This window comes from Gopherus flavomarginatus, chromosome 1, assembly GCF_025201925.1.
Source record: "Gopherus flavomarginatus isolate rGopFla2 chromosome 1, rGopFla2.mat.asm, whole genome shotgun sequence".
NCBI lineage: Eukaryota > Metazoa > Chordata > Testudines > Testudinidae > Gopherus > Gopherus flavomarginatus.
The window spans coordinates 107497671-107523177 of NC_066617.1; the positions used below are offsets into that span (position 1 = coordinate 107497671).

The 25507-nt window shown below is 40.9% G+C and overlaps 1 protein-coding gene across 3 annotated transcripts in view; it reads right to left on the reverse strand.

The window, feature by feature from the left end:
• Positions 1–2535: 2535 nt before the first annotated feature.
• DRAM1 (DNA damage regulated autophagy modulator 1) overlaps positions 2536–25507 on the reverse strand; it is a 32851-nt gene continuing 9879 nt past the window's right edge. The window contains exons 2-8 of one of the 3 annotated variants that reach the window (XR_007773444.1): positions 21762–21829; positions 19428–19570; positions 13491–13668; positions 8260–8318; positions 6154–6246; positions 4223–4921; positions 2536–2624 (exon numbers count right to left, since the gene is read on the reverse strand). Coding sequence is in view for 1 of the 3 variants with exons in the window: in XM_050946235.1 (XP_050802192.1) it covers positions 4877–4921; positions 6154–6246; positions 8260–8318; positions 13491–13668; positions 19428–19570; positions 21762–21829 (586 nt within the window). In the remaining 2 variants the exon portion in view is untranslated. Of the gene's footprint in view, positions 2625–2844; positions 2891–3371; positions 4922–6153; positions 6247–8259; positions 8319–13490; positions 13669–19427; positions 19571–21761; positions 21830–25507 lie in introns of those variants that run through there. The other 2 variants (XR_007773445.1, XM_050946235.1) reach the window with 2 other exon arrangements.

Genomic DNA, 25507 nt, shown 5'->3' on the forward strand with positions numbered 1-25507 from the left:
ACCATGGCCGCCTGCAAACCGAATTCTGTTGCCCGGCGTGGCACTCAATTTAAGATGTAAAAAATGACCTTGTACTGAAATCACATGTGCTATGTAATGTGAATAGTGGTGTTCACCATGAAAGAGTATACCCATTGTTCTGTGAAATGTATCTTTTTAAATACTTCTCTCCCTTTTTTCCTCTTGCAGCTGCAAATGTTTCAAGCCTCCCTCCTCTGTCCCAAAGGCTCTCTCAGATAAGGTGGCGAAAAGAACTGGACATAATTTCAGCTGACAATATGCAGTTCTTATACAGCTCTGAGCTCATGCAGGCCACCTGCACCGAAAGAGCTCAGCAGAAAGGGTGAAGGGACACAATAGCACAGGACAGGAAAGTGGCCAGTGAACGTGAGACAAAGTGGCGACAGGAAGATCAGAGGATGCATGAAGCAATGCTGGGGTAGGAATGTCAGCTGCAGAGACTCCCGCTGCAGCCCCTGTTTAACCACCCTCCCTTCTCCCCATGTTCCATAGCCGTCTCCTGACCCAGACACCCAAGAACGTGGTGGGGGGTAGGCTCCAGGCACCCAACCACTCACCCCAGTGGACAGAAGGCTGTCATTCAACAAGTATTGAAGTGGCCTTTTCGTTCCCTCCGCCTCTCCTCCCCCACCGCACCAGGACTACTTGTGAGTTATCTCCCTATTTTTATAATCAATTAATAAAGAATACATGGTTTTTAAATGATAGTGACTTTATTTCCAATCTGTGATCGAAGGGGGGAGGGTGGTTTGCTTACAGGGAATTTTAGAGTCAACCAAGGGGGCAGGTTTTAAACAAGGAGAAAGAAATAGAACTGTCACACAGTACCCTAGTCAGTCATGAAACCGGTTTTCAAAGCTTCTCTGATGCGCAGCGCTTCCTGATGTGCTCTTCTAATCGCCCTGGTGTCTGGCTGCGCGTAATTGGCTGCCAGGCGATTTGTCTCAACCTCCCACCCGGCCAAAAATTTTCCCCTTTACTCTCACAGAGATTGTGGAGCACACAGCAAGCAGCAATAACAATGGGGATATTGGTTTTGCTGAGGTCTAAGCGAGTCAGTAAACTGAGCCAGCAACACTTCAAACATCCAAATGCACACTCTACGACCATTCTGCACTTGCTCAGCCTATAGTTCAACAGCTCCTTACTACTGTCCAGGGTGGCTTCATGACCTAAGGCATTAAGGGGTAGGCTGGGCCTCCAAGGATAACTATAGGCATTTCAATATCCCCAACAGTTATTTTCTGGTCTGGGAAGTAAATCCCTTCCTGCAGTCGTTTAAACAGACCAGAGTTCTTGAAGACACGAGCATCATGAAACTTTCCCGGCCATCCCACATTGATGTTAGTGAAACGTCCCTTTTGATCCACCAGTGCTTGCAGGACCATTGAAAAGTACCCTTTTAGATTTATGTACTGACTGCCTTGGTGGTCCAGTCCCAAGATAAGGATATGTGTTCCCTCTATCGCCCCACTACAGTTAAGGAATCCCATTGCAGCAAAGCCATATACTATGACCTGCACATTTCCCAGATAGCAGCAGCTCAGTGATTGCATTGGCTACTTGCATGACAGCAACCCCCACGGTAGATTTGCCCACTCCAAATTGATTCCAGACTGACTGGTAGCTGTCTGGGGTTGCAAGCTTCCAGAGGGCTATTGCCACTCGCTTGTGAACTGTGAGGGCTGCTCTTATCTTGGTATTCTGGCGTTTCAGGCAGGGGAAAGCAAGTCACAAAGTTCCATTAAAATGCCCTTACTCATGCAAAAGCTTTGGAGCCACTGGGAATCATCCCAGACCTGCAACACTATGCGGTCCCACCAGTCTGTGCTTGTTTCCCGGGCCCAGAATCGGCGTTCCACAGCATGAACCTGCCCCATTAACACCATGATGTCCACATTGCTGGGGCCCGCGCTTTGAGATAAGTCTGTGTCCATGTCCTCATCACCGCGCTGCCATCACCTCCTTGCCTGGTTTTTCAGCTTCTGGTTCTGCATAAACTGCACGATAATGCTTGAGGTGTTTACAATGCTCATAACTGCTGCGGTGAGCTGAACGGGCTCCATGCTTGTCATGCTATGGCGTCTGCTCGGGCAATCCCGGGAAAAGGGCATAAAATGATTGTCTGCTGCTTTCACGGAGGGAGAGTTGACTGACTACATTTACCGATAACCACCCGTGACAAATTTTTGGCCCCATCAGGCATTGGGAGCTCAACCCAGAATTCCAATGAGCAGTGGGGACTGCGGGAATTGTGGGATAGCTACCACAGTGCACCACTCCGAAAGTCAACGCTTGCCATGGTACTGTGGATGCATACTGCCAAATTAATGTGCTTAGTGTGGACGCATGCACTCGACTTTATACAATCTGTTCCCAAAAATCAACTTCTGTAAAATCAGAGTAATTTTGTAGTGTAGACATACCCTTAGAGAGATAAAATGAGACTGCTCTACAGCCTTAGCTAATAGGCAGTTGGCTTTTAGCTCATGCTGTAGAGACTCATGCACTAAGCTTCAGAGGTCCCCGGTTTGATCCTGCTCACTGATGACTGGGGTCTGTCAGTGTTACATATGCAGCAGTCTTCTTGTTAGATGTAGTTCCTAAAGCAAGGGGGAAATTCTGGCTCAGATGTAAAAATAGGCTGGCAGCGTAGACTCTCAGGAAGACAGGGAACGTGTCTCTCACTAGTTGCTGTTCAGATTTCTTCTTATTTAATTTATCACATTTTTAGTTTAATTTATTATTTGTGCTGGATTTCTGTTATTTGGCCAGAATACTCTTGTGTGCATTGCCATTTAGTCACGCAAGTGGTGTTTCCTCCTCATGGTTCTGTATCCTGGCTCGACATGTGTTTGGTGCCAAGATTCTATGAGTGAAAACACAGGGTAAACATCCCCCGTGACTAACATAACTTCTGTCACGCTAATGAAATATTCTTCATTGTGCTTCAGATGGTGTCTATGAATTCAAATTTCCTAACTTTTCCCAGGTTTCTAAAGCCTGTTCTTTTTTTTAAAAGTTCCCCTTTCCTTGAAGTTATTGTGAGTCCTACATCCTTGTGAGGTATCAAAATAAATGCTATATAACATTGTGTCTTCTTTCCCCATAGGCACACATTTTCTAATCAACCAGGCACATCTCTTGCATTTATTGTCTGGACTAGGTTTTCAACAGGAAGCGTCATGGTTACACTTTCAAATTCGAGGCAAACAGAACACTACAGATAGCAAAGACGGCAGTGCTGTCAAGCAGACAAAAAGTCACACTATTTTGGCTGTGGTCAATCTTAGAAGAAAACTTTGTAGGTTTTTCCCCCAAGTTATTAATAAAAGAAATGGACACTCAACTGAATTTGGCTTTAAGTTTAATATACATATCAAAGGATGCATTAGCAGCTGGCAAGTCTTAGACATCACTCTTTACTGATAGTGTACATGATATTTAATATAAAATTAATCCCTAATGACAATCACCAGTATTTCTGCAAATGATTGTTGTATGCCATGGAAAGTACAATTTTTGCTGAACTAGCCTGATAGCTCAGTGGTCAGTACGGAGCCAATGAAATTTTGTCTTTTCTCTGTAATCCATGAAGAATATTTCTGCCTCCAGATACTAGCAAATGCTAAGTCCTGGTTAGTTGTAATATGGCAGACTCTTCAATTATTATAACAAATTTCCATCCCAGACTCTTCAAATGCAGTAATAGTTTCTTTAAAAAACAAGGTATAAAAAGATTTATAGTAAAAAAAATTTAGCAGCCTATCCCACGGCCTATCTCAATCTTAGATGCTCTCCAGTAATGATATTCAGTTCCTTTATATAACTATAAGTGGCTCCTCTCCTCCCTCTTCAGTTCTCTTTTTGATGACTCTAGGGTAGGCTCCCCTTCTGCTGTCATTGGTTAGAAAGGTATGCTAGAAGATCGTGACCATGTTAGTCAAACAGCATTAAGATGTCAGACCATCCAATTTCCCTCTGACTGTTTCTGAAAAGTAATATTTTATTATTCCGTTCCTTCCCATTACATTCTTCAGTTTTAAGCTACCCAGTAGCCACCATTAAAATGAGCTTTTAGCTTTCTACAGGGAAGAAGAAATGGGCATGTTCTCACAAAACCCCAGAAACTGATGATCAGAAAACATTTTTCAAGCAATACTAACAATCTAGACTTCCATCTAGTATATTTATAACGTACCCATTAGCTTGACAGTATAAGTGCTGAAATCCAGTAAACCACTAAACCGTAGGCCTTGGAACAAAGTTACCCATGTCTGCTCACATCATCTTCCTCCCACCCAGTGTCTTGCAACTTAACAGGGCACAGACCTTGACAAAAAAAAATATTCAAAATGTGGGAGAAAAGCACAATCTAACATGCTAATTAAAATTAAACTGATTTAATTTTGTTCACTTTCTTGACACTTCGCAAATAATATGAAACCCATATTTTCCTTTTCAGTTTAAGACTACTGCCATTAATCAGACTACTATTAATGGAAAAACAGCATGTGCTCTAAAGTGAAAAGTTGAGGAGCCTCTGTTTTACACTTTGACAGACTTTGAAAGTGCTTTTACAGGTCACCTTTTCTAAAATTATCAAACAGTATTAAAAATTTAAAAATATTGCAAGGCTGCAGACTAAAGAGAGCCCATTAAGTAGAAAAGTGCATTTAGAAATGTTAGTTTTAAAAAGGTGTCCTTGGGTAGGATTACGCAGATTGCAGAGTTGATGCAGTGGTGGCTTCATGTCATATCAGCATTGAAATCCCTCGTTTCACTGCAACATTTTCTTTTTAATAAAAAAAAATCCTACAATGTTCATTGATAAAAAAATATAATTTGTCTATCATCAGAAGTCTTCATGCATTTCTGTTAATATCCTTAAGGTAACTCCCTATAGGAAAAATAAAATAAGATCACTTTAATATAAATTCATTACATAGTGTTGTGCTGTGCAATACTAAGGATCACAGCGACTGCGTTGGGATGTTTTAGCAAAAGGTAGAACATGATGAGAGCGTTTGGAATTTTGGAAGGGAAAAGATTTTTGTTTAGAGTTTGGTGTTTGAATTGTAATATACAGGTTGGTTTTCTGTCTGTGTTGGTTTAAAAAGTGTCAGAGATTGGAGTCTAAAACTGCAGTGTGTGAACTGAATGCAGTGCTGTAAGACTTACCCTTTCTCTGAGTGCCTAAATCTGACAGTTTTCATATTTTGTTCATGTTCTATTGTAGGATGTAAATTAGGAAAAGATATTTGCATTTTCTGTTTGTTTATTTAAAAAATAGCGTGTGCGTATATGTTTGGTTAAATCTTTAATACTATAACAGTTTGAGTTGTGTGTAATTTGAAGCTGCTCTACCCAGCCCTATGTTTGACTATTGCATTGTCTGGCCATGATATGAGAGTCCTGCTGGTGGCAGAGAGAGCAAATAGGGTGCTGTGTTTAGAAATGCATTATGCACATATGCTATTTTCAGAGAACAGATACCACAGCTGGTGGTATGGCAGTAAGTACGCAAGAGGCTCAACACTAAACAATCAGCTCAGTTCTATCAAGGTGCAATCTCTCCCCCCCCCCCCAAAAAGGCTTTCACTTCAATATTTTAAAAAGTATTTTATGTTAAAAAGGAAAAATGAATGACAAGTACATCCTTCCACAAATTATTGGAGAGTATAAATCGAAGTGGACAACTTTAAACAATAAAAGGAGGGGGGGAGCTCTGATTGAAATGAAGTGAATTTTTACATAAAATCCCTCTTAAAAACAAAATGTTTTAAAAAATAGACAAAACCCAAGTCGAAGTGAGTTACTTCATTTATTTTGGTGCCATGTTACACACTTTTACCTTACAATTTACAGGGTCTGATCCTGCAAACACATAGGCACATGAGTAAAGTTATCAATTTATCTAAGTGGGCTCAGGATCTGGCACTGGATTTTGAATGATTAAAGTAAAAATGCTCCTGGTGGAAGACCAGAAATAAGCTGTGTGTTGTTATAAAATCTGCATGTGAATACCTTTGACCTTTCTAGCTCAGGTTAAAAATTATTAATTTCTATAGTACCTATCACTATATAATCGATAGTCCTTTTTAACTATTGCTTAGGCTCATAAATACCAACCTGAAAATCTCTAATGAAGGTTAGGAAGAAGAAGATAAAACCAAAGGCCACTGTCCATTCGCAGATTGCACTCACAAAATGATAAGTATAATCCTGATGGAAATGAGAAACAAAACACACTTCCATATAAAACACTAAAACAAAATTAACATGGAATGGTAGATTGAAATGGCAAATCAAACAAAATTAGAAATTCTCATTAATGCACATGTAGGGAAATATCAAATCTGTAAATGGCTGGTCTTGCTTAGATTTTTGGAATTGCTCTATCAAGTGTTCTTAAAACTACAATACCCACCTCCTGAAGTGAAAAAACAGATTGACAGAGCCAGAAGAATACCCAGAAGTCACCTACTCCAGGGCAAACCCAACAAAGAAAGTAACAGAATGCCACTAATCATCACTTACAGCCCCCAGCTTAAACCTCTCCAGCGCATCATCAAAGATCTACAACCTATCCTGAAGGACAATCCCTCACTCTCACAGATCTTGGGAGACAGGCCAGTCTTCGCTTACAGAGAGCCCCCCAACCTGAAGCAAATACTCACCAGCAACCACACACCACACAACAAAAACACTAACCCAGGAACCCATCCTTGCAACAAACCCCATTGCCAGCTCTGTCCACATATCTATTCAGGGGACACCATCATAGGACCTAATCACATCAGCCACACCATCAGAGGCTCATTCACCTGCACATGTACCATTGTGATATATGCCATCATGTGCCAGCAATGCCTCTCTGCCACATACATTGGCCAAACCAGACAGTCTCTACGCAAAAGAATAAATGGACATAAATCAGACGTCAAGAATTATAACATTCAAAAACCAGTCAGAGAAAACTTCAACCTTCCTGGTCACTCAATTACAGATCTCAAAGTTGCAATACTCCAACAAAAAAAATAATCAAAAACAGACTCCAACAAAAAACTGCGGAATTGGAATTAATTTGCAAACTGGACACCATTAAATTAGGCTTGAATAAAGACTGGGAGTGGATGGGTCATTACAAAAAGTAAAACTATTTCCCCATGCTATTTTTTTCCCCTACTGTTACTGACACCTTCTTGTCAATTGTTGGAAATGGGCCATCCTGATTATCACTACAAAAGTTTTTTTCTCCTGCTGATAATAGGCCACCTTAATTGATTAGTCTCATTATAGTTGGTATGGCAACACTCATTTTTTCAAGTTCTCTGTGTATATATATGTTCCTACTGTATTTTCCACTGTATGCATCCGATGAAGTGGGTTTTAGCCCACGAAAGCTTATACCCAAATAAATTTGTTAGTCTCTAAGGTGCCACAAGTACTCCTCATTCTTTTTGCTGATACAGACTAACATGGCTACCACTCTGAAACTTGTCTAAGCATGTTGCCCAGCTTACACTTATAAACTTTGGTAACGAGATGCAGACACTGCATTCTTTTTCTTTATCTGTGGAGAAAGTGCTCCCTCCTGTGGTATAGCTTGTCCACAAATCCAACTTTGAGATCCTTCTCAGCCATCACCACAAGTTCTCTAAGATCCTGATCCATCGGCCATTTAAGTTAATGGACAGACTGCTATTGACTGCAAAAGGCTTTGGATCTGACCCTAAATGCTTAATCGGGGCAAGGCTTTAATTAGGGATGCTGAAAAGTACAGTAAAATAAAGATCAGAGCTAAACCATCATCCAAAATTCAAACCAAGATATCCTTGAGGGTTGAAGATCAGACTGATTGTTTTATTAATTTCATTTTTTGAGGATGTGGTTGCATAAGGAAGTAAAAGTGCTGAAACAACTCATTTCTAGGGAGGTTTTATAACAAGATTTCTCACTCAATTTTGCATAATAAGATTGTCTGGAACTTTGGGCGCTTACTTAAAATGAAAGTCCAACCCTTTTAAGGTTTCCCCATCACTGATTTTAAGAAGCCCAGCTGTTAACTGTTTTTTCCCTAAATAGGGAAATGCCAGAGGTTTGACAGCTTGTTTATGGTCATACACTATTTAAATTCCTTGTGTTCTTGTTCTTACATGTGCCTAAAAGTACATACCATTGCTTACCCATGCTAATAGGCTGCAGCATTAAATTGGTTACCTACTAAGGGTTTACCTTTTCTCCTGGAATCCAGTCAATTTTTGTTATGGAAATTAATGACGCACATGCAATCACTGGGAAAAATAATGTAAAGGAAATCATAAAAATTGCTTAATGAATAATAATGAAAATATTTCTATTTATAATGCATTTCCTGTCCCCATTCTCTAAGACTGAAGATACCAAACAAGTTACACTGCAGTATAAAAACAGAATATTAAAAAGCCAAGCAAACATAGTATATTCCCACAAAGGCTCTTATAGTGATCAACACAAAAGATGCTTTGAATAAATAAGATTAGGGGTCTTTGCAAAGGAGGGATGGTGAGATAAGGCATTCTTATGGACAGGAGAAGAAACCAAGAGTAGACCCTGGCTGTATGGCTAAGATGTGTAATCATTTGTGTGAACACTGCTTGCCACTTACAGTCCAATCCAAAGCCCACTGAAGTGAATAGAATGATTCTCATTGACTTCAGTGGGCTTTGGTGCAGACCCCCTGTCTGTGGAGTGACACTCTGGTTAGCCTCTAAGAAGTTAGTTCACCAAGCCTCCCAGCCAGAGAATGACAACTGAGGCCATCTAGTCCAGTATAAAGGGGAAATTGTGGGTGCCAAAAAGAAGGGGTTGAGTAGGATCTTCATGATTAAGCTTTGATCATCTTTTGGTTTCTAGGGCTGTGTGTGGCAGGAAGGAACCTAGTCACATGATGAGGATGGAGATAGCACTGTAATGGAAAAAAAATCCCCCAAAACATTTTCTAGCCTGAATTTTAATGGTTTCACTCTGGTTCATCTGTCACTGGATTTATTATAAGCTTAACTAATAATACCAAGGAGCAACTGCCAGATCAACTCAATGAGTAGTAAAAACAATGAGGAATCCTTGTGGCATCTTAGAGACTAACAAATTTATTTGGGTATAAGCTTTCATGGGCTAAAACCCACTTCATCAGATGCATGGAGTAAAAAATACAGTAAGCAGTATATATTATATATCCACCTTAATTGAATTGGCCTCATTAGCACTGAGCCCACACTTGGTAAGGCAATGCCCATCTTCTCATGTCCTGTAATATAGATACTGTTTACTGTATTTTTCACTCATCTGATGAAGTGGGTTTTAGCCCATGAAAGCTTATGCCCAAATAAATGTGTTAGTCTCAAAGGTGCCACAAGGACTCCTCGTTTTTGCTGATACAGACTAACACGGCTACTGCTCCGAAACCTGTCAATGAATAGTAGTCCTGTTCACTACAGTTTACTCATCTGAACCAGAAGGATTAAAACAATGATCAACAGAGGTGATTTCTCTTCCAGAGGCTTGGTTGCTGTGACTCATATTTAGCAGCTCATAGTAAGTTTATACAAGAACACTGTCCTGTCAATTAGGTTGAATGCACCAATAGAGAAGTTGGCGCACAAGTGATCATAACTTTTCTTTATGTAAAATTTAATGTATCTGTATAAAATATACATTTTATATACAAGAAAAACGTTCCTTTTTTTTACAGGAACTTCACAGCAGAGTTCCTTTTCTCACTAATAGTGCAGCTGTCACAAGCCCAGAAGAATCACAAGACAGTCAGCAATTACACAGATTATGAAATAAGTGAATATTATTTGTCATCTTTGGTCTGTTTTTAGTTTCCACGTGACATAGCTACGCAGCATAATAAAATAAACTTCAGTTTTCCCAGAGCAGGATTTCTTACCAGATTTACAAACAATATTCCTGACCTCTTCACATACACAAAGCCATTACAAATATTTAAAATATAAAACAATTGAAAGAAACAGGTTGAAGTGAGAAGACGAGTACAAAAATATACTTGGCATTATCCAGCATAGTGATGTGGGTCAGTCATGAGTTGCATTTTGAACATTCACCACCGTGAGTGAGAGAAACTGCAAATTTAAGAAGTATACTTGACAACAACCAGCAGTCCTGTGTTAAGCTAACAATTTTCACCACTGTGAGCTAGAGAAGCTGTGAATGTGAGCACCTTAAGTCATAGTCTGCCTTCTGAAACATATGTATAACTTCAATTGCTGCATGCTATTGCTACTCCTGGGGGAATTCTGTGCCATTGTGCAATGCAGAATTTTGCAGAAATTAATGTTGTGTGCTCAGAATTTCCTTTCCCCCCATAGAAATTGGCTGCAATGCTGCTGGCTGCTACTGGGGGCCGCTAGACCCAGCAGAGCCCAGCTAGCACATAGAAGAGACACTGCCAGGGGGTGCAGGAGGGAGCTAGATGGTTTCAGCAGCTGCAGTTCCCCATGTGCTGTGAGGGAAGGAGACAGTGGTGTGCAGGAAACTCCACACAAGCCTGTGACCCAGCATCAGCCTGTTTCTCTCTCTGGGCTCCGAGGGTAGTGGGGGCGGGTGTCTGAGCTGAGAATAGGAGGATGGGTGTGTGGGCTGAGGGGTGCTCATGGCTGGCCTTTGGTGGGGAGGGCTGTGAGTATCTGGGCAAGGGGGGCATGGCTGGGCTCTGGGGGATATCTGAACTGGGGGGCTCCTGCTGCTGGGCTGTGGGTGTCTAGTCCCCGCAGCTAGGCTCTGGGAGAGGGAGGGGGAAGAGAAACAGGAACTGCGTTGTCATAGGGGATTCTTTAACTCTCTACTCCTGGGGGATTTTTTAGTGTGTGTCAGTACTGTTACAGACATACTTGCTGACTGGTATTTTGAAATACATTACCAAACTAATTGAAACTGGTGTGATTAGGTAGTGTTATTTTGACAAATAAAATTTCCAGAATGTTAAAGTATTGTGCGCAGAATTTTTAATTTTTTGGCACAAAATTCCTCCAGGAGTAAATTATTGCACATACTAAGATGGCAAGGTGGTCTGCCCCTTTAAGGGCCAGGAGGCCTGAGGCTAGCCAACCCTGTTCAATCACATCCCTGTATGCTAATTAACTATATCCTAGCCAGAGAGGGCAGGACTGATTGTTTTAGGCTGTCACCTGCCCCTGTGTGGGCCTCATAAAGGGCAGAGAACTGTTTGGAGAAAGGGAATTAAAGGGAGTAAGTTGGGTTACTGTGGCTGGCTCTGAAGAAAGGTCTAAGGAGAAGCTGACAACTCCAGGGAAGTAGCCTGGGAGTAAGACCCTGAGAAAGCAAGGGAGAGCCAGGACAGTAGCAGAGGAAGGTTGCCCGCTGACTTCTTGGAGTCAGAGAGTTGGACAAGGAAGGCAGAGGTCTGTGAAAGGACTCCAGCTAAAAAGAGCTGGGAGTCCATTATGTTGGGACTTAAAGTTGAGGATTGTTTTGTTAATAAATGCAGACTCCAAGCAGGGGAGTTAGTGGACAGAAAGACTCCCAGGATTATTTTTGGGAGCTCAATGAGAGGAAATTGAGGCAGAAAGTGCCTACATAATGGGAACTTACGCATTTCAGTACAGTAACTCCTCACTTAAAGTCATCCTGCTTAACATTGTTTCGTTGTTAATCGATTAGGGAACATACTCATTTAAAGTCATTCAATGCTCCACACTTACGTTGTTTGGCTGCCTGCTTCCCCCGCCTCCTGTCCGCGGCAATCAGCTGGCTTGCAGCCTTTTGGAGGCAGGGAGAAGGAGCGTGGACTCGGCGCCCAGGCTCCCCCTCCCTCCCGAACACCGCAAGCTGCTGATTGCTGCGGGCAGGCTGCAGGGGGGAGGAAGGGGGAGCGTGCGCTAAGTCTTCGCTCCTCCCCCACTCCTGCCTTCTAAATGCCGCAAGCCAGCTAAGTGCCCCAGGCAGGAGGGAGGCAGGAGGAGCAAGGACTCAGCGCACCTCCTCCCTCCCTCCTGAATGTGGCAATCAGCTGGCTTGGGGTATTTAGAAGGGAGGGGGAGGAGCCAGGATGCAGCGTGCAAAGTAAAGAGGGAGGAGGTGGGTCAAAGGTGGGGGCTTGGGGGAAGGGGTGGAGTGGATGAGCTGAGGGTTGAGCCCCCTGCCCCTGGTGCTAACCCCTCCATTTACATTAATTCTTATGGGGAAATTGGATTTGCTTAACATCGTTTCACTTAAAGTTGCATTTTTCAGGAACATAACTACAACGTTAAGTGAGGAGTTACTGTATTTAGTTCCTCTAGCTAACACTCCGAAGATGGCTAGATCATTTATACAAGAGGAGACAATACAGGCTAGAACAGGGGTGGACAAACTTTTTGGCCCCAGGGCCACATCTGGGTAGGGAAATTGCATGCAGGGCTGGGGCACGGGTTGGGGTGTGGGAGGGATTGTGGGGTGTGGAATGGGGTGCAGTGTGCAGGAAGGGGCTCAGAACACGGGGTTGAGTTGCAGGGTGCAGCAGGGGACTCAGGGCAAGAAGTTGGGGTGCAGGAGGGGTTTGGGCTCCAGCCCAGCGCCGCTTACCTGGAGTGGCTCCGGGTTGGCAGCAGCATGCACCAGTGCCAGGGCAGGCTCCCTGTCTGCCTGCTCTGGCCCCGCACTGTGCCCGGCCCCACGTCCCTGTGGTCCCAAGGGGGAGGAGTGGAAGAGGGCTACGTGTGCTGCCCTTGCCTATGGGTACGTCCCCCGAAGCTCCCATTGGCCACAATTCCCTGTTCCTGGCCAATGGGAGCTGCAAGGGGCAGTGTCTGGAGGCGCAGGCAGCACATGGAGCTCTCTGCCCACCCCAACCCTCCACCAAGGGGCACAGGGATGTGATGCCGGCTGCTTCTGGGAGCAGCACCGGGCCCGTGGCCATCCCGCGGACCGTATCCAAAGCCCTGAGGGGCCAGATCCGGCCCGCGGGCTGTAGTTTGCCCACCCTTCGGCTAGAAGGATGCTTGCTTGTCTCTTCAGTCAGAGGGCCAAATGTGAGTAGGCTCCTACCTGCCCTCTTTATTTCTTATAGGGTAGTTTGACTGTATGTAGTGTGTTGGTGGCTGGTTATTATAGGGTTAACTCCTGTACATGAGTGCTGGACTATGTGTTGTATTTACATTCACTGGCTGTCTCTTAGAATAGAATCCCCTTTGCTTTCTTCCCCACTCCCCAACCAAAAAAAAAAAAAATAGTAGGAAACAAGGGCATAAAACTTAAATGCACTACTGACAACTGAGGTGTAGCTTCTAGAAAGATCTGGTAACGGCCATTCATGCTTCTTACAATGCCAACTTTCTAAACATGGTGCTCCGTCTGCAATATAAGCAGTAGCCTGACATTTATTCTACTTTAGAAGTGGTTCAATGTCAGAGGAAGAACATTTGTATGTAAAGATTCAACAATGTGATATGCAAAAAGGATACTGGGAATGACAGCTATCCATGACACTATAGAGATGGCCATCCTTACATAACATGTAGAGTGACTGTTCCATTGTGGACATGACTTGAAAGAGATGACAGACTGAAGTGTAATGTAAACAACACCAGAGCCAAAAGCCACAAGAGCTCCTCCATCATGGACGCTGGGAACAGATAACTCCTGGAAAGAGAATCAGCAAAGTGATTATCTGTTATTATTTGTATTACAGTAGTGCCTAGAAACCACTTGTAAAAACTGGGCCTACAGATCTGTCCTAATTGCAAGCTCAGCTGTGAGAGGTGAGGGAAAGGTTAAGGAATGTGTCAAAAACCAAAAATAGTTGTTGAAGGGAAAAGGAGCAAAAGCGAGACAGACTGAATTTGTATGAACAAAAAGGTTGACAGATATAACTCAAGGATTATGTTAAAATGTTAACTAGTAAACAAGAGGAAAGGAGGACCAGAGTTCAATTAACCAAAACTGGTGTGCTGGAAATTAGGCCTAATTGGTGGAGAAAAAATGAGAAGACTAGCTATTCCACCCATCACTCCCTTTTTGGGTCCTTAAAGAGACTTTGGGGAGGGAAATTTGGGTACTGAGGTGAGCTTCACCATCTTGACTGCTGCCCCACCAGTTCCCGGGACATTGGGCCTTCACCATCCGGAGAGATGTCTGACCTGAACCAGGCCAGAGAAAAGGACTCAGACAACTCTACCTTCTCCACCAGTTCCAGCTAAATCCTAAATACCACCTGTACAATTTAGTGATTGTGAAAGATGCCACCTTGACACCACTGGCAAACTGAGTGTTTTTCCCACAAAAGAGGTACCACGCAGATGATGCAAGATTGCCTATGCTATTTGCCAACATGCCTTCATTTTATATTTGCGGGACTGGTTTCAGAAGTGATAAGCTCATATTCTCTATATCTAGGCAGTCCTTGGCTTTTCTGCTGCAACTGCCAGCTGGTAAGAGACTAGAACTGCCAGGTCGCTTCAAATACTCCACTATCAGATGGTCAGTCAGAGAGTGTGCAATATAAAAACTAGGGGGAGGGTGATGTGCAGCAGTCCAAACCAGTGACTTTGATGTGAAAATCTCCATATTCCTCTGTCAACTCCCTGAGCTCCTTTCCCTTTCCATGTCATCGGCCATCTTTATTTATGTTGTGATATCCAGCTTATTGAATATTCTCGCACTCTGAAATATATCTGGAAGTGAAACCTACAGTAAAATAAAGTATATGGACAGCCAAAAGAACTTCTTGGATTCTCTAAATGTATAAACTACATATGTTAAACTATGCCAGATCTTTATCACCTCTGTGCCAGAGAAATCTTCTCATAGCTAGTTAAATCAGTTTATAAACTGATTTCTGCCACCAGAGCAGTGCAAAGCAGCATTAATAGAACTTGTCTTCCTTGCTTTTGTTATATCTTCTTTCCTTTCCTGGCACGAAGCCACCTTTCTCCCCCTTTTCTTTCCTATAATGGTGTAATTTTACCCTGTTGTTGTCTTCAACATCGGCTTCCTCCCACCACCTTTTGTTTCACTCCTTCTCCCCCCACAGTCGTGTTTTATTCTGTTCAGATTTTTATACTATGTCCATTACTGTGCTATCTAAATGGCTCCTCCTCTCCATTTTCCTCCCCCCCACAAATATGCTATCTATATATGAAAATAGGATCTCATAATTGAAAGTGTTATGCAAGCTTAACTACAGGTGCTACCAGCACCACTATTCTCTTCTTTTCTAACTTATTTCTTGGACCATCTCTGCCTCTCACCCTAGCCTCCATACATGCCAAAAAAGGGCTCAGAAAATTCACCAGATACCTAATAGCTAGGGGACTAAGCCTATTGGCCAAAGATATGGGGGAACCTCCTTTGTCCAGGGGCAATGGTTAAGAAGCACAATCAGACCCACAGATATAAGATTTTTGCTTTGCCTAACTCATCATGCTCTGAGGAGTTTCTCCTTTAATGGTCAGTCGCTCCTTAACACTATCCCACCAACTGTATTTCACTTCTGTATTTTAAAATACTGTATGATTAAAAATAGAAAACAAACACCTGGTTCACCTCTGTTCACCTTCACAGTTCTTTTGCTTTTAGGAAACATTGCTAGCTATCTTCCGCCCACACTTTCCGGCAGTTTTGCTGAGCATTCAGGAGCAATACCATTACAAATATACTCTCCATCCTGCCTTCCCCAGTACCAAAATGACCAAAAAACTTTCCTTACAACTAATTTTGCTGATTAAAAATTAACAACAGAGCTCATAAGATTTGTGTAGATAAAAGCAAATTATAAAATTCACAGCATGTGTGAAATTGAAGTGTTTTCACAAAACATGTTGCAATTTGTTTTGGAGAGGGAAAGAATAAAGTCCCCCCGGCCCCACAGCAGTCTCATTCAGCCCTACTATAGTATTTTTCCTGCATTTTCAAATATACTGATTCTTCGGGATTATTTTTAAGATGCAAAGCATGATTTATATGATTTAATTTATACAGCATGTAAACCTTTTGTTACAAAATATTGCCTGAAGATAATATTAACAGAGCTGGACACCGCACTGGAGACCTTTTAGCCTGAAACATCCAATGTTTACTACTTGCAAAACTGTATTCCTCAGTTTTTTAAACCATCCATGGATTTGCTAATTCACAGGCCTTATCTCTCTTCTCTCCTCAGCTCTCTCTGGTTGACTATTACTGTTCTTCTCCGTTCCTTCCCTATACACAATTGTACATTGTTAGGTTACTATACAAGCACAACACTGTGTACAAAACAAAATGTCCCTATATTGTGACCTAACAATATATGACTGAGTTTGTTATCAGAAAGTCCCATAACAAACATGGCAGAATAAAAAGATGGGACTATAGCCTCTCCATTCCAACAAAAAATATGTTTCTGTCTTCGTGCCTCATTAAAATGGTTTCCTCCACACCAAATGAGAAATCTTCTACTTTCAGTATATGAAAACCTACAGTATATATGATCACATTAAGTCATGGGAGGAAACTGGCAAACAATGAATTATTAATGCATTCTATAATCAGTAAATGGCTTGAAACAGATTAATTGTACTAAGAACGAACTTTACTATACAAGGATAGTCATAATAATAAATTAAAGTTCAAATATCCAGATTTCAGAGGTGAAATCAAAGCTGGTAACAAACTGCAAAATGCTGTAAATTATTGAAGCATACTGTTTGGCTCTGGCTTTTGGCAAATTATTGATAAGGTAAGCAGGCTACATGACATCCCAAGGAAGATTAAATAAATATTTCATAACATCCCACAGTTTTTTCCCCCTCAAGGGACATACTCAACTGATTTTATACTAGGTTTGCAGAAGCCCTAACACAGGAACTTTGCAATGATTGCAAAACACTTGGTTTGGATGACCTTTTGCACCTCTCGCAGGAGTTTATACTGTTGTGTAGAATGCCTTTCTCAAGCTAGAAAGGAATTGGGGAAAATGGTGGAATTTAGATTTTTTTACTTTAGTTACTCTCTGAAGAGTTCCCATGCAATTCTGTGTATTCCTTTCCTCGTCCAGCACAGAGAAGGAAAGTAAAGTAATAATGAAACTTTGCTTGTTGTCTCATTTTCATCTAGTTAAGAAGTAACTTTCAGAGAGGTAACATGGTCTTGTGATTAAGATATTGGCATGGGTCCCAGAAGATCAGGCTTCAATTCCCAGCACTCCAACAGATTTCCTGTGTGACCTTCAATAAAAAGCCACTTAATATCTCTTTTCTCTTGTCTGCAAAATGGGGATGATACTTCCTTTGCCTGTCTTGTCTCTTTAGACTGTAAGCTGTTTGAGACAGGGACTTGTATCTTATTATGTGTTTGTACAGCATGAAGCATGATGGGGCCATGACTGGTTTGTATTGCAGTACAAATAGTAAAATAAGGAATGTCAGAATCCGTGAGAACTCGTCTCATGCTTGCTGACAAGATCCCAAAACCTATTTAAGAAACTTTTAAAGAAAGAACAGAAGAGTTGGAGAGAGAAAGTTAAAATAAAAAATAGATGACAAAAGAGATCATGGGCAGAGATCAAAATTTTTCTTTCTGATCTCTGGTCAAGGACCTGGGCTAGGAGAAGTTCATTATTGTATTTTTCAAATAAAATATTTCTAGACCTTCTGTATTGCAAGATTTCAAACCTCACATTCATGTCATCCTGCTTACTATCTTACTCTTTTCTCTTCATTGCAGTATTGGGAGCTCTTGATGTTGCACTGATATTGCCAACTCTGTTCCTGTAACACTTCTTGTGTCTGGTCCAGTGGTTCTCGCTCTCAGCTCTGTCTCCACAGCATGTATTGAGAAAAAGAGGAGGGGACCCACCAGGAGCAGACCTGGCATCTTAGGAGCATGAAGAGTGCTACCAGCAAGTGGGCAGTAGCAAAGGGAGGGGCTATTTCTGGTTCAAGACACCTCAAAAATATTTGCAGTTAAAATGTTTGAGGAGTAAATGGTATTGAGAGAGGTGAAGCAGGACAATACGGAAAGCAAGCATGAGACGCATATTATGAAGTAAGGGATATTAGAACCTCACAGTGTCCATCGGGCCCAGAAGTTCTCTTAGTAGAACAGCCAGTCTCCCTCCCTGCTAATCAGCACTCCTAAAATAGGTACAGACTTTTCTCTCACCTCTGCAATGTCCCCACTGTCTACCAGCCTGGGGAGCATAATAAATCCTGAGTTTGAAGCCCAGATTGGAGTCTGCTGCATCCTGCATGGCATCAGTTGACAGGTAAGAAGCTGACTAGCTGCACCATCAAGATCAAAATATACGTTTACTTGGTCTCTAAATGGGTGATGTGTGTTCTGTTGCTCTATGAGTACACTAATTACCCAATGTGGTCAAGTATCTTTAAGATGAGGAAGTGGGCTGTTTTCTTTTTAAAAGAAAGAGAAGTGGACAAAGACATGGGATTAGTAAATTATACTAGTCATTTGCTTATAATTTTACAGTATAAACTGTAATGGCTTGCAACAGAAAAACAAAATATTTCCACTCAAGTGTTCTTAGAACAAGACTTACTTTCTCAGGCAGCGGGAAGATGCAAGTTGCACATACACACAAACTTCAGCCTAGCTCACAACCCACTACTTCTTACAGTTGCAAAGTTTCTGTGCTCTGGGGCACATCTACCTTCACATATCCTTCTAAACTGCATGGTCTTCTATGTTCTTATGGGCCCTGACTCAGCAAAACATGTAAACATATGCTTAAGTCCATCCTCATTCAAAAAAGGAAAGTACTATCACTTGTGCCTAACTTTAAGCATATAAGCAGTCCCAGCTTTTGCTGGTATATGCTGAAACAACAATAGGACGGTTTGCCAATAAAGCTAAGGTAGACAAGACCTAATTTGTTTTGCCCTCCACACCAAACCTGAAAGGCTTAACAGATCACTTGTTCCACTAGAGTGATAACTTGCAGACTGGTGCTATTAACCTTTCTTTACTTGTCAATAAGGCTATCCTATACTAAAGAAGGTTTTGCCAGTATATCTATACCAGCAAACCTGCCTAGATTAACTTATATCAGCAAAGGAGTGCTATACAAGAATAATAGAATAAGCTAAACAGGTAAAAGCACTTTTATGCCAGTCTAACTATGTCTACAGTAGAGCTTTTGCTCGAATAGAAATGTCACCGAAAATCACACCCTTAACGGATACTGCTACACAGGCAAAAGTTTCTAGTGTGAAACCTGACCTTAAGAGAGTTAGCAGCCAAATATTTCCTTTGAAAGACTAGTGGAACAGATAGAAGTAAAAAAGGACATTGTTTCTCATGGTGTTAATTTACTAATCCATAAATACAGTATTAACCATTTAGATCTATAATTTTTTATGGTTAAAACTTTTAAAATTCGATTTGTGATTCAAATTGGACCATACCTGAAAATTTGCAACAATGCCCATTCCAATACAGCCCAGCAATCCAATACATAATGTAATTAAGTTACATGAAGGACTTATAAAATTTGATGATTCATTTTGCTTCTCTATTATTAAATATCTGATGTACATTGTAGTTGCACCTAAAAAAAAATGCAAAACATTTATTTTAATTTACTATGCAATTATGTTATACATTTCATTTTCTTTGGTGAAATTGCATATACATTTACAAAATTAACTTAAAACCACTATCCACTGAATTATATTTTCTCTAATTCTACTGTGATGGGAGTGGGAATGGGGACTAAAAAATAGTAAGTTCTACATGTATTATTTTCAGATGCCATTTTGAAGGGCTGTCCTCAATACTATCTTCCCCAGTTGCCCCCATAAATTACTTTGGGACAATTTAGGAAACAAGGTCATTTCAGTCTCGTTACAATTTGGATTTTAGAGAGCAGAGAATGTTGACAACCATGCAGCCCCCATCAGGATAGGTTATGACAGGGAGATGAGCACTAAGTTGGAAGATGGACAGTTTATTAGACTTTAGTCTGCCCTGATAGAGCTCTATATTCAGAAACTACATCTGTTAATTATCAGCATATAGTTTCTTTGTTGGATGTAAGTAATAGGAAAAAAATGCACTCAGTTATGTTATCTGAAATTGTTCTCAAGTCTTGGGGCCCAATTCAGACTAGCCCTTGCCATAAGAACCCTGCAAACTAGTGTATATGGATATTTTTTGCCAAAAAATATCACTCAGTCTTTAGGCTCTGATACTCAATCTATAGGCCCTAAAACTCTTAATTCCTATCAAGGACCTATTTACATACGAAAATTGACTACATCAGCGAAATGCATTATAACAGGATGGGGTCAATGTTGTAAATCAAGCCCTGTAAAGAATAACATTGTAACACAGTTCATAACTCAGGTCCTGTCTACAAAGGGAAGAACAAATTATACAGCATTATACACAATTTCCCCAACATAGTCAGGGCTGCCCAGAGGATTCAAGGGGCCTGGGGCCCCCTGCCGCTGAATTGCCGCTGAAGACCTGACACTTCGGTGGCAGGTCCCGGGGCAGAAGGACCCGCCCCCCCGCCGCAGATCCTCGGGCACTTTGGCGAAGGACCCCGCTCCAGGGCCCCCAAAAAACTCTTGTGGGGGCCAGGGGCAAATTGCCCCACTTGCCCCCCTCTCTGGGCGGCCCTGAACATAGTAAACTTGCCTATGCAGAGAGGTCCTTAGAGGAGATATAATTGGAGAAGGAGGTTGTGTATAGAGACTATTTTGGGGTTGGGGAGCATATATGCATAAATACGCAGGCCTGGATTCCTCACTCCATCAGATGAGAGGAGAGTGCACAGTCAGTTGCAGTTCTTTGATTCAGGACGCCTGGCCCCGCTGCAAGATTCCTGATGGACAGGGTGGATTGATTTAAATCAAAGCAATTTAAATCACTGATTTTGATCATGATTTTAAACAGCAAGCAGGAAACCTGGATTCAAATAATCAATTTTAATTGTGTACTTGTACTTTTTAGTTAATTTCCTAAACAGACTGATTCAAATTGGTGGTAATCATTGAAACATGCTGATTTACAACTAAACATAGCCTTTATCCTAAAGCATTTCTTCTTTTTGCCCACCAGGAGGCTACATTATATCTACACACATTTATTTAAGTAATTACACAGCTTAATTTACATTTATTCAGATTCTTATTTTTTACATTTTTTATTATGTTAGAAAATAATGAATGGTGCATTTCTTATTTACTAGATGATGCCTAATTTTTACTTGTGATTTGTGTCAATCTATTTGAATGGATATTCAAATCAATTCAAAGTACACAAAACCAGCATTTTTAAAATGTGCTGGTTCCCGGCCAATGGGAGCTGTGGAGCCCCTTGACTGCCCCTATGCATAGGAGCTGGAGGGGGAACATGCTGCTGTTTCCAGGAGCTGCACGGAGCCCCCAGCTGGAGTGCCAGAGCAGGGCAAGCCCCAGCTGGAGCACCAGAGCAGGGTAAGCCCCGGACCCCTCTCCCTAGCAGGAGCTCGAGGGCCAGATTAAAACGTCTGAAGGGCTGGATGTGGCCCCCGAGCCATAGTTTGCCCACTCCTGCTCTACACTCACTGACCCCTAAGTTGCACTCTGCAGTGCCCTCTGTAGTGTTCCAGAGTAGTTTCTCTGCAGTATTTTGTGGGGACTGGAATAGGGGCAACCAGCTTCTGTTACTCATCCTACTTCTAGATCCAGGTTCTCTGATATTCAGACAGAATTTGGCCCTAGATATGCTCAGACCAAATACCCCATACATACCTAAAAATGCTGAAATATTAATCATAAACCCAAAGATGCCACTTTCTGGAGGTTTTGTTCCTGTGTCACTAAAACAAGAAGAACAAGCTTGTAAGATTGAAGTCCTAAATTATACTACAATTCCCTAAAATAAATGTTATTTATATGAGGTTTTATTTTAAGAAGACAGACATTTAAACAAGGAAATATAATGTCCTCTGTTACCTGTCTAAGGCTTTACTGGTTGAACTGAATGTTTATTTTGGGGTGAAAAAACTGTTATCTTACCACAGACCACAGTCTCTGGGCTATATCCCTCCCCCAATCCATCACTCATACAGAGCTGTGATGACCTGGAGTTACACAACAGGTATCTATGAACGGCAACTAGTTAGAAGGACATTGGTGGACTTTACGGAGGATGGCACTGTCAATGCCATTTTATATGTCAATTGCCAGCTAAGCTAGTACTGTAAAGACAACGGCAATCGACAGTATGCAGGCTTGTGGGAACATATGATTCTGTGTTGGACCGTTGGATCCTATGGATAGTTCTGCTATCAAAAGACAGAATTGTACTCTGATTCACACCCCAGCCCTCAATTCCAGTATCCTGCTCTTTCTTCATGTGTGGATCTGCCTTTGACTGATAAAAGGACGAAGCAGCTACATTAAAATGATAGAGCTGCAGGGCCCCAATTCTCCTTTCATTTACATAATAGAAATCAGGACTAACTCCATTGAAATCAATGATATTAAATGAACGTAAAACTGCTGTAAAGTGAAAGGAGAATCAAGACTATAGCGCACTGTTAACATTCAAACCTGGAAGTGGTTCAAAACATAACTCTGCAATTTTCCCTCCTTAGCTTGCTATTATGTTTAGTAAAACAATTTTATTAGAGGCACTTTAGTAAGGTAGTCTCTGCTATATCCACACAAGTCTTCTCTTCAGGAATACATGGATGCTGGAACTAGGGGTGCTGCCACACCCCCTGGCTTGAAGTGGTTTTCCCCATGTACATGGTTCACAGTTTGGTTCAATGGCTCTCAGCACCCCCACTATAAAAAGCATTGTCATTTAATGTCCAAAATGTCAAGGTTCTTGCTAAAATTCCAGGAATAAATAAATGTAGGTCTTACAGTATACATATAATTATAGTCTACTAAACAATATACACTGTAATGATCCTTGCTGGTACTGCACATTGAACAAGCAGTTCACTTTAGTGGTATGTACCCACTGCTCTCCTTCTACTTTGCTTACTGGTTATCTTCTTGAAAGAAGTCACAAATTCACCTTCTCAGTAATTTTGGGAAGTCTTCATTCTTGTAACCACTGATGTGACAAACAATTCCTTATTTTATCATGATAGAAAGAAAAGGGGTCAAACACCCAGAAAACTAATATAGAATATTTAATTGTACTTAGATTCATTCTATTCTGCCACTTCCGTTTATTTACAACCAAATTTTCAAAAGTGGCCACTGACTTGGCTGCTTCAAGGTTTTTGACTGCCCAGCTTGGTTCAATTTTCATTAAGTACTGAGCATCTGTAGCTCTCATAGACTTCAACTGAAACTATGGGTGCTCAACACCACTCCCTCAAATCAGGTATCCAAAAAAACCAAGGCACCCCAAATCAGTGGCTGTTTTTAAAAAAAGTTTGGCCATCGTGTTTACTTCAAGTAGGAAGACTGGAAATAGACCTTCAAAATTAAATCAGAAAATCACAATCTCCCTCTGCCCCCAAAAGGTTGATGTGCATCGCCTGTCTATCACTTCCTTGCAAATTAGGCAAGCTAGTCAAGAATGGTAAGAAACTAGATGGATACATTGAAGATAGTGATCGGAGTCCTTTTCTTTGTGAAGTTGTTGAAACTAATACTGAAAACATTCAATACAGACTCTCAGCACATATGGATAAAAATTCTAGTAGGGTTCAGAGAGCAATAGCTTCTGACACTTCAGCATTTAAATCAATGTCTTAGAGTTTCTACAGCCTCTCAGGACAACGTTAAGATTTTCTATTCATCTTATCTTTTAGTTATTATGGTTGTTAAAGCCTTGCTACAGCACATTCTTTTTAATAATCACACATATCTTACCTGACAGCGAACCTCCTAAAAACAATGAAGTTGCCTTAATTTCCCATTTAATGGCATAGGTGTATTTGAATGCCGTCCTTAATCTTTGCTTTAATTATCAGGGCCTTTTTAACCTTGCACTTTTTATATTTTCCTTATGAGCCTGGAGCAGTTTTATAAAAATGGCAGAAGACTTACTTGCAAAGTAAGCCACTTGAGACAATTCTGGAGTACTTCTGCAAATTAGAAACTTCTCTGTGCAACCCAAGTACTGAACCATGGTTACTTCAAAGCCTTTGAAGAGCTTCAGGTGAGAAGGGAATGGAATCTGCATACGTGAAGTATGCAGTCATTTGAAATTCTGGGAACACTTCACATTTTAAGAGCAGTCTAAATAATTTTATATTGTACTGAGCTCCATCCATTATTGAATTAAAGCTGTCAAACTAAATTGTATAGAGTTCTACAGTTTCAAAGAAAATCAGTGCTGTGTATATTCAAATATGTACAGTATTTAAAAATTATTGTTTTTTCAGACCACAAATATCATAGGCACATCTACAATGTAACCATAAGGTACAGTACTGGATTTTCAGGGACAAAATCATTGTAATTCTATACTTTTCACTATAAAGAATAAAACAACATGAAATGAAAACTTAAAATGCATAACTGATGTTTTCAGGATCACTACTGTAGATACTTTACAGAAATGATTTGCTTTAGCCTGTAGTTGAGAAAGATTTAAAATGAAATTACAGTCATCATATAGAAATTTTTAAATGGAAAAAACCATAGAGCTCATATGAAACAAAATCTGCTATTAATTTAATTTACAATAATGTACAGGTAAGGGTAACGCACTGTGGATAACATGAGGGAATTAGTGAAAAGTGATAATGTTAATGTTTAAAATTGCCACTCAGAATTCTGCTGAATCAACTATTATTTTAAAGTGTATGGAGGGGAAAGAGAATAAATATTTAAGATCCAAAATATTTACACTCACTGTCAGAAAATATGCCTATTATAGAGCCAAATTCTTCTGCTTCAAAATGAAATCCCAACATTTATCATAACAAGGAACTATGACATTCATTGACTGAAAAAGTACCATCTTGCAGAAAATATCCTTAGGAATCTGACATTGAGTATTCAAACCACCAAGTTAAAAATGAGCCAGAAAATTCAACCCAATGCATCCTACGGGGTGACTTCAAGCTTTTTGTAAAGATCAGTTAGATTCTGAGCAGCATAAAGGAAAGGACTTACCATCCATCCTACATCCACTCCCCATTTTAGGTTCTGTATATGATAGACAGTGAAGTTTCCTACCAAGAACTGTGTATAAGCAGTTTGCTAGGAAGATATTAATACAGGTGTCCTGGCTAGTGTAGACAAGTCCTATGTCTTAACATGATATCTGTTACATTATAAAGAAATACAACTGAAATAGCTATGAGTGGACATATATTGGGTATTTATAAAATAAAAATTATTATAACTGAAAACTTGAACCTGATAATATCCTGCTCCTTTGTCTAACTGAAACTCTTGCTAGAGAACTAGTTCATTTTTTAATATCCAGTAAATGAGCCAAGACTACATATTGCACAACTGAAATATCTTGCAACATTCTTCCCCTTTCACTTTAATCATGCTAACTTATGGCTGAATCC